Source organism: Jaculus jaculus, chromosome 11 (assembly GCF_020740685.1).
Source record: "Jaculus jaculus isolate mJacJac1 chromosome 11, mJacJac1.mat.Y.cur, whole genome shotgun sequence".
Classification (NCBI taxonomy): domain Eukaryota; kingdom Metazoa; phylum Chordata; class Mammalia; order Rodentia; family Dipodidae; genus Jaculus; species Jaculus jaculus.
In genome coordinates this window covers 111228387-111237835 of record NC_059112.1, presented here as the reverse complement: position 1 = coordinate 111237835, position 9449 = coordinate 111228387, and the positions used below count along the sequence as shown (strand labels likewise).

The 9449-nt window shown below is 52.2% G+C and overlaps 1 protein-coding gene across 1 annotated transcript; it reads right to left on the bottom strand.

Annotated features, from left to right (window-relative positions):
* Positions 1 to 749: 749 nt before the first annotated feature.
* On the bottom strand, positions 750 to 1474 carry Hs3st6 (heparan sulfate-glucosamine 3-sulfotransferase 6). The gene has a single exon (XM_045130160.1). It carries the CDS (start codon positions 1469 to 1471, stop codon positions 863 to 865), a length of 609 nt encoding a protein of 202 aa, XP_044986095.1. The 5' UTR covers positions 1472 to 1474; the 3' UTR covers positions 750 to 862.
* Positions 1475 to 9449: the final 7975 nt, after the last annotated feature.

Sequence of the window (9449 nt, the reverse complement as noted above, 5' to 3'; positions counted from 1 at the left end):
CTCAAAAAAAAGACATACCATGAGACCCAAGGAGCAGCCTTGGATAAAAGGCCATTAGCAGTGCTTGTGGACACAGTGCCAATGATGAGACATGCCTGGACTTAAGTGACTTCAGAGGTCGCTGTCAGGGAAGCTGGCGGGCACCTTGGCAGACAGAATGTGGCCAGAGCGGGGGTGGGGGGATTCGTTATTGAGGGGCCCGTGTCCCCATGGAACATGAGCACTTCTGCCTACTGAATCTGGCCTCTTGTAGGAGCTGGCAGCTGGTCTGCAGATGGGCACAGGGACTCTCACCTTGCCCTGGTAGGGAGCGTAGGATAAAGGCAGGAGATCTGGACAGTAGATGTGGTAATGTGGACGTGGTGTCTGGCAGGCATGGCCTGGTGGGCAGGCAAGGCTCCCCTGAAACAGTTTGGTAGCTGTTGGGAATATACCCCAGGAAAACCCTCTGGGCACAGGGATGGGTTGGCCTGAGGTCATGGGTACAGAACACCCATTTAGCTAAACCAACTAGAATGGGAGCCTGGGGCCTCAGTTTCCTCAGTGCTGAGAACAGTGACTGGGGACAGGCCCTACCTAGGTGTTCGTGTGCAAGCCTTTAACCTCTCTGACCCTCACGTGTTCATCTGTGACATGTGACTGAGGGTGTGTAAGCGTGAGTTTGGGAGGCTCTCAGCATATGATCAGCACTACACAGAATCGGCTCCACCCCCAGCCTCATGGTCAAGTGCAAGAGTTACAGATCCAGTCTTTATTTCTTAAATATCCGCTCTAGTCAGCACGTGTAGCAGCCTGCCTGGCCAGGTGGACAGACATAAATTAAAGTTGCTGGGTGTCTGGGGCAGGGCTGGCGGGGCCGTCCTCAGTCCCAGCCAAAGTCCTGGCCAGTCATCTGGTAGAACTTGCGGTTGAAGGGCCGGTAGAAAGCCTTCAAGCGCTGGATCACAGCCTCAGGCACCCGGGGGTGAGGCCGGCCCTTGGATTTACCCAAGCAGCGGGGGCGGCCACTGCCCTGGGCCTTTTTGAGGCAAGGGAAGCCCTTGGTGGCATTGAAGTAGAAGTGCTTGTCGGTGACCACGCGTCTGAGGCCCAGAAAGTCCTGTACGCGGCCCAGCTCCCCGGCGGGGTCGCTGACCAGGCGCTCGCCGCTGACAAACAGGAAGTGTGACAGGGGGAAGTAGTGCAGCCAGTTGTCCAGGTGCTGGGCGTAGAGGCCGATGCGCACGGCACTCCAGGCCGTGTCGACAGGGCCCAGGCCGCGGCGGAAGGCCAGAGCGCGGAAGCTGGGCAGGCCTGGGGTCTTGGAGAGCGTCTGGGCGTAGTCAGAAATGGCCCGGGTCACTGGATTCCGCACCACCACGATCAGCTTGGTAGCCGGCGACATGCTATGGATGCGTCGGGGAGCCTCCCTTGTCACGAAGTAGCTGGGGGTCTTCTCCATGGTGACCTGCCCATCCAGGGTACGTGGCATCAGGCTCCTGGGGGATGGCAGGAGAAACAGCTAAGTGGGCATGATACACATCTACTAGAATAGGGACTAGAGACCAACCTTTCTTCCCCTACACAAGCCCCAGGCCAAGAAGACCTCTTGGTCCTCCCCCGCAAAAACACCATAATGGTGTTTTATTTGGCACATGGTGTGCATGTATGCGTGTTTGTTTATGTGTGACATGCATGCATGTGTATGTGAGGGCACACACAGGACAGAGGTTGAAGTTGGGGTCTGCTCTGCTTGATCTCTATTTATTTATTTGAGAGGAGAGAGAGACAGAGAACAGGTGCAACAGGGCCTCAAGGCACCACAAACTCCAGACACATACACCACCTTGTGCATCTGGCTTTACGTGGGTACTAGGGAATTGAACCTGGGTCCTTTGGCTTTGCAGGCAATTGTCTTAATTGCTAAGCCATCTCTCCAGCCCCTCTTTATTTATTTTATTTATGGAGGCAGGGTTTCACTTGAGCCCAGAGTCCACTGATTCAGGTAACCTATAGCCAGCTTACCCCGGGACCACCTTCCCCCGACTCCCTCCTGAGCACCGGGACTACAGCAGGCTCGCCTAGCCAGGTGGCGCATGCGTGATTGCCACAGATGCAAACTCAGGTCCCTGTTTGCATGGCCAGTATGTGACCCGCTGAGCCCCACCCTCTAAAGTGCTGGGTGCCAGCCCAGCGTGAGCCTAGACTGCAGCCTGCAGGCCAGACTGCCCCAGTTTGTGCTTCTCTGGGAAGAGAAAATATGGTGGTCATTGTGGGCAGGGGCAGCCATAACACTCTTTGCCAGCCGTTCAGTGTCCATGCACCCCAAGTGCCACCTCCATGGAGACCCGTCAAACCCTGCCCATCAGATTCACCTCTCCTGACACTGCTGCACCCCAACCTTGACCAGGGACTCCTGAGGCAGGGGCAGCGTGGATCTGTCCCCACAGGCCTCTGTGCTGTAACCACTGACCGTGAATTAGGCCATCAATTATTATTGACAAGTGCAGCTGACAAAGCTGGCCTCCCTCTCCCACCCCGCCGTTTAATTACACCTCCTCCTGGCCTTTGGCTGCTGCTCTGCTAATTCCCACGCACCTGGGCCCAGCTCAGAATGCCAAACCACCAGCAGCAGAGCCCTTGAGAAAATTAGTGTTGTGGCTCTGATAAGCCTGGGGGACTTGTCCCAAGGCCCTAAGCCACTGGGACCTTCCAGATCCTATGGGACTCTAGGATGTCAGGCCAACAGGTAGCATTTCTGAGATTCTCCTCCTGGTAGGGACAAGGGGAGGGCTGACACAATCCAATCTCAGAGAGAGTTGGCTGGCCACAGCCCCCTGCCTGCCCCCCATCCTGAGTACCCAGCCCAGGCAGGCCCAGGCAACCAGAGAGGTGTCCCCAGGCCACACCTGACAGCCAGGTAGTACAGGGTGAGGTGGGGCAAGGCAGGGCAGATCAGCTGAGCAAACAACTCCAAGGGAGAGCTGGGAACTAGGTCAACAGAGGCAGAGCCTATGGGGCCTAGGGAGGGGACTTCTCTGCCCAGCCCTGCCAACCTCTTTGGGACACAGCTCACCTCTAACCTGCCCAGAGAGGCTGACACACGGGGCCAAGTCGAGGTTTCAGCCAGCCTTCACTGAACCACAGACCTTCATCTCCTCTCCTGGCTCAGACCCCAAAGACACACACACGCGGGCCAGACACAAGTGCATGGAAGCTGTGCTGGAGTGCAGGGCTTACAGCACTGGTGATGGACAGTGGAAGAGGAACAGGAGCAAGACAGCCTTCTTAAGGCTGGAGAGATGGCTCAGGGGTTAAGGCACTTGCCTGTGAAGCCTAAGGACCCAAGTTTGATTCCCCAGTACCCACATAAAGCCAGATGCACATGGTGACACATGTGTCTGGAGTGGCTACAGGCCCTGGCACGCCCACTCTTTCTCTCTTTCTCTGTCTCTCTAATAAGTAAATAAGTAAATAAAAATAAAAATAATTTTTTGGGGTTTTTCCAGGTAGGGTCTCGCTCTAGCCCAGGTTGACCTGGAATTCACTATGAACATAGTGGCACACTCCTTTGATCCCAACACTCAGGAGGCAGAGGTAGGAGGATAACCATAAATTTGAGGCCACCCTGAGGCTACATAGTGAATTCCAGGTCAGCCTGGGCTAGAGCGAGACCCTGCCCCCAAAAAAACAATAACAAAAAAAAAATTTTTTTTAAGAGGCTAGAAAGGTGGCTTAGTGGTTAAGGCACTTGCCTGCAAAGCCAAAGGACCCAGGTTCAATTTCCCAGGACCCACATAAACCAGGTGCACAAGGTGGTGCATGTGTCTGGAGTTTGTTTGCAGGGGCTAGAGGCCCTGGCACCCCATTCTTTCTATATATCTGTCTCTTTATCTCTCTCTCTCTCTCAAATAAATAAATATTTTAAAATATTTTTTGAAAGACAGCCTTCTTATAGGCAGTCTTCCAGGGAAAGAAGCACAAAAAGATGCCACCTTGCCTGCCCTGGCAGGACCAGAACTTGCATCCGATACAGTCTCATCCAAGCTACAACACCCCCCGCCCCGCAGCAGCTTCCTGCACAAGCTCACCACACCTGGGGGCTGACCCCTCCTCAGTCAGCTTCTTGAGTCCACCAACCAATCAGGTCTCTCCCTTACACACCTGTGTGTGTGTGTGTGTGTCCATGCGCACATCTCTTGTCTCTCCTCACTCACTCTCCTCTTGCTTCCTGGCCTCTGTTTAGCTCTCCCCCTTCCCAACCAGCAGGGGAGAATTTCTTCTTGTCTGGCTTCTTGCCTTGTTTTGGGGTGCTTTCTTGCTTTGTTACATGTTTGATCTCTTTAAGCTCTGAACCCTTTACTGTTTTTTAAAGTTTTATTTATTTGAAAGAGATTGAGAGAAAGAGACAGAGAGAATAGGCATGCCAAGGCCTTCAGCCACTGCAAACAAATTCCAGATGCATGCACCACGTTGTGCATCTGGCTTACGTGGGTCCTGGGGAATTGAACCTGGGTCCTTTGGCTTTACAGGCAAGCGTCTCAAGCGCTAAACCATCTCTTTTCTTTTCTTTTTCTTTTTCTTTTTTTATTTTTTGAGGTAGGGTTTCACTCTAGCTCAGGCTGACCTGGAATTCACTATGTAGTCTCAGGGTGGCCTCAAACTCACAGCAATCCTCGTACCTCTGCCTCCCGAGTGCTGGGATTAAAGGCATGCACCACCACGCTCGGCTTCCCTATTTCTTATTTTACAAAATATTTTATTTTATTTACTTACTTATTAGCAAGCAGAGACAGACAGAGAAACTGGGTGTGACAGGACCTCTAGCTGTTGCAAACAAAGTCTAGGTGCATGCGCCACTTTCTGCAGGTACTGGGGAATCAAACTTCAGTCGTTAAATTTTGCAACAAGTTCCTTAACAGCTGAGCCATTTCTCTAGCCCCCTACTACTTCTTCACCCTCTGATCTCTCATGTGAAAGGGACCTCGTGGTGGGGTTCTCGCGTTCTGCTTTCCGTGTGAGCATCTGTGTCTCAGGAGGGTTCTTCCCAGGAGACAAAAGCTTTCCCCATCTCCACGCCCCATCGCCAGCAGAGCAAGGGAGGAGTTCCTTTCTATGTTGAGCCCTTCAGATAGTCTTCTCCCTATATCCTAATTCTCCCTAAAATAAACCTCACAATTCATAATTTACTCTTCTTGGAGTCTGTGTTTTCAATTCTTTGTTAACTCGGATAAAAGTTAGGGCTGGGGAGATGGCTCAACAGCTAAAGGCACTTGTTTGCAAAGCCAGCCTGGTTTTTGTTTTTGTTTTTCTGGTTTTCCAAGGTAGGGTCTCACTCTAGCTCAGGCTGTCCTGGAATTCACTATGTAGTCTTAGGGTGTCCTTGAACTCATGGTGATCCTCCTACCTGCCTCCCAAGTGCTGGGATTAAAGGCATGCGCCACCACACCTGGCTTAGCCTGGGTTCTATTTCCCAATATCTACATAAAGCCAGATGCACTGAGTGGCACATGTATCTGAAGTTCATTTGCAGTAGCAAGACGACCTGGTGTATCCATCAGTCCTATTTTCCTCCCTCCCTCTTTCTCTCTGCTTGCAAATTATATCCTTTTTTTTTTTCATAATAGGGTCTTCCTCTAGCCCAGGCTGACATGGAATTCACTATGTAATCTCAGGCCGGCCTCAAATTCATGGCTATCCTCCTACCTCTACCTCCTGAGGAGTGGGATTAAAGTTGTGCACCACCACGCCTGGCTCTAAAGTCTGGATATTTTAAATATATTTCTTTAAAGCTGGGCATGGTGGCACACACCTTTAATCTCAACACTTGGGATGCAGAAGTAGCAGGATCACTGTGAGTTCAAGTCCACCTTGAGATAATGTAGTAAATTCCAGGTCAGCCTGTGCTAGAGTGAGACCCTACCTTGAAAAAAAAATCCAAAAGTTAGAAAGAGAGACTGGCTCAGCAGTGCCAGGCTCCTGACACCACCCATGGCTACAGCAGGACTGGATGAGTGACATGACATGAAAGGAAGCCTCCCAGGGGAAAGCTGGTCTACAGAAGTCATCGTCTTGGTGACAAAGTAAGCCAACACCATGTCTTCCCCCCTACCCCCTTGCCTCAATTTGACAGGTGGGCACACTGAGGGTGAAGAGAAATAGAGAAATAGGAAGTGGTGAAGGTGGCCCCTGACCCTCACATCCCTCCCGGCCCACCCAGAAGGGGGTCACCATGGTGCTTCTGCCCCCCGGCACCCTTATCTTGTATAGCCAAAATCCACGTGGAGACAGCAGGGGAAGTCCAAAGAGCCCTGAGGACACAGAATAAATCCAGCTGGTAGCTTGGCTAAGCCAGCTCAGTGCTCTTCTTTCCCCAGAAGGAAGTCACCTGCCTGGGGGCCCCACCTGAGACCTGCAAGAGAAGCTTATGGTGTTCAGAAGGGTGACATTAGAAGTCACCACCACCCCTTCATTCCTCCAAAGGGAAGCAGGAGCCCCAGAGCTACCAGGCTGGGCCCTCACTTCTCGTCTTTTCTTTTTTTTTTTTCAAGTTGTATTTATTTATTTGCAATCAGAGAGAAAGAAAGAGAGAGAGAGAGAATGGCTGTGCCACAGCCTCTAGCCACTGTAAACGAACTCCAGATGCATGCGCCCCTTGTTGGCTAATGTGGGTCCTGGGAAATCGAACCTGGGTCCTTTGGCTTTGCAGGCAAATGCCTTAACTGCTAAACCATCCCTCCAGCCCCTGCTTCTCATCTTTTTGCTTAGTTTGGCTTTTGACACAGCATCACCTATATGGCAGCGTGACCTTAAATTCACTATGTAGCAGGGGAAAACTTTCACCTTCTGATCCTCCTGCTTCTGCCTCCCAAGTGCTGGGCTCACAGGCACACACCACCATACCCAGTTCATGAACACTATAATCAGGGCTTAGCTCTACCTTCTGAGCTACATCCCAGCTCGTTTCCCAGCTTTGATAGGTCCTGGCCTCCCCCAGCACTGAGTGGATCAGCAGCCCAGCCTCCTTCCCTCAGGCTGGACATCTGGCTCTCAATGTCCAGTAAGTCCCCTTCTGTGGCTGGAAGCTGGAACTGCTGGCCTTTCCCTAGCCATTTCTCCCTGAGGGACCTGACTGGAGAAGGTATGTGTCCTAGACCTCCTGCCGAGGAAGAGAGCAGAGACAGGATGAGGACTTTCCAGGCTCACTGTGCCTCAAGCTCTTCTGCAATCTGACATCTTTGGGATCAATTACTCACCCTGCATGGGCCTCAGAAGCCTGGCCCAGTTAGCATGGGGAGTGGAAACCAGCGCATTCAGGGGGTGGGAACAACTGAAGCTCAGCTCTGACAAGTGGCGCTGCAGACCCTCCCAGACTCCCTCCCTGCTGTGCCCACCTCATCTGGTCTGCATTTCCCTGGGGCTTACAGCCAGCCTTGAGCCACACCCCCTGCTTGTCTCAGCGCACCCCACCAGCCCCCCAACCTCTGTGTCCCACACTTCACCTGAGCCAGATCCAGTGGGCCTAGGACCCTCTACTAAGCCTATGACCCAAGGGAAATGTGTTATGATTTTTTTAAAAATTTGTTCTTTTGGTTTTCTTTGAGGTACCATCTCACTCTAGCCCAGGCTGACCTGGACTTCACTATGTAGTCTTAGGGTGGCCTCGAACGTATGGCAATCCTTCTACCTCTGCCTCCCAAGTGCTGAGATTAGAGGCATGTGCCACCACACCCAGCTGCTTTTTTGTTTTTTGAGGTAGGATCTCGCTCTAGCCCAGGCTGACTTGGGATTCACTATGTAGTCTCATGTGTATCTCAGTGTTTCTCAAACTGAGACCCTAAGATTTCTGTGACCCCAGTACCTGGCAAAAGGTGAGTAGTCAGTAAGTGAGTAGGTGAGCCAATACCGTTTGAGTTTGGGGGTGGTCAGGGCCATGATTCCCAAGATGGAACAACCTCAAAAGCCTAAGAGATGAGTTAAAGGATGCCTAGGGAGGGGAAAGGTTGAGCCAGCAGCAAACCAAGACCCACCTGCAAGAGACAGGGATGCCAAAGCATTTCCTGGATGACAAGGTCACACACCAGTGGGAACAGTGTCCTGGAACCTCACCTAGGGTCAGGGCCGGGGAGCTGTCTTCTGCTGCACTTACCTACCCCAATCCATTCTGCAGGCACTGGGGGCTCAGCCCAGATCCTGCAGCTGGGGATACTGAGTCACAGAGCTGGAGCATCTTCATATGCACCACACATGCACACACGCGTGTGCACACACACATACATACACACACATGCACACACACATATGCACACATATACACACACATACATACATACACATGCACACACATACACACACACGTGCATACACACATACATACACACATATACACATGCACACACACCACACAAACACACACCTGGTTGAAAGGACAGGTGACCACCTGAGAAGCAGGCACCAGGGGTCACAGCAGCCCCTTATGGCCATGACCCAGGAAAGACACCAGGATGCACAGTCCGGGGGCCCTCAGCTTTCTCTGCACCTGTGAGGGACTCTGCATTGGCCAGACACAGGGGACAGCCCTGATTTCACTGGACAGAGACCATTCTCAGCACGCCTTCCCAGAGACCGATCCTAAACGTGGGCACTTGTCTGAAGCACCACCACCCCATTCAGGACATGTCAGTGTCCTCAAAAGATTCTTCTCAGACTTCAGAGCTTGGGAACTAATTTTCCATTTTCTCCTCCAATTCACTAGTCACAATGCAAAAGGCAAAGTTAACGAATGGGGACAGGTGAGGACCTGGGGACATCAAAGCTGCTCCACCCTGGGGTTCTGACGCCCACTTAATTCTCCAGGTAACCTCGTTTCAGCCTAGGACTTGGGCACGAGGCAAGCTGGCCTATCAACCTCTATAGTGCCGTGAAAGCTACAAGAGGCTGGGCAGGGCCTCCTTCCAGCCTCGGGCACCAGGCCTGGCAGGGAGGGGCTGGTGTGTGACCAGCCACCAGGATGTGCTGTCTCAGCTGGGGCGGTACTCCCCACATTCCACTGCCTCACCCCAAGTCTATCCTGGATTGGGGGTAGGGTCTCTACGGGTCCTGGAACCCTTGGGCTACAGTGAAGGATTCCCAGACAGGCTTGGTAGCTCAGGTTTTTGAACCCAAGCAGAGGTAGAAGGATCACCGTGAGTGAGTTTGAGACCAATGTGGGACCACAGAATGAATTCCAGGTCAGCGGGAGCTAGAGTGAGACCCTGTCTTGAAAAAAAGAAAGAAGAAAAAAATGAGAAGGATTCCCTAGCTGCGGTGTGAGGTGGGGCGGGGGAGTCTTTCTAGAAGAATTCTGAGAACCTAGAGGCCCCCCTTCTAAGGTACCTAGGCAGTGGTCACATAATTGTCCATACCTGCCCAGAGTGATAATGGGAGGGATTAAGTCACTGAGCTCCAAATAACCCTATTAACTTGAAACT

Coding starts and splice junctions, on each gene's coding strand:
- Hs3st6 (XM_045130160.1), bottom strand. CDS start 1,471: ATGCCACGTACCCTGGATGGGCAGGTCACCATGGAGAAGACCCCCAGC.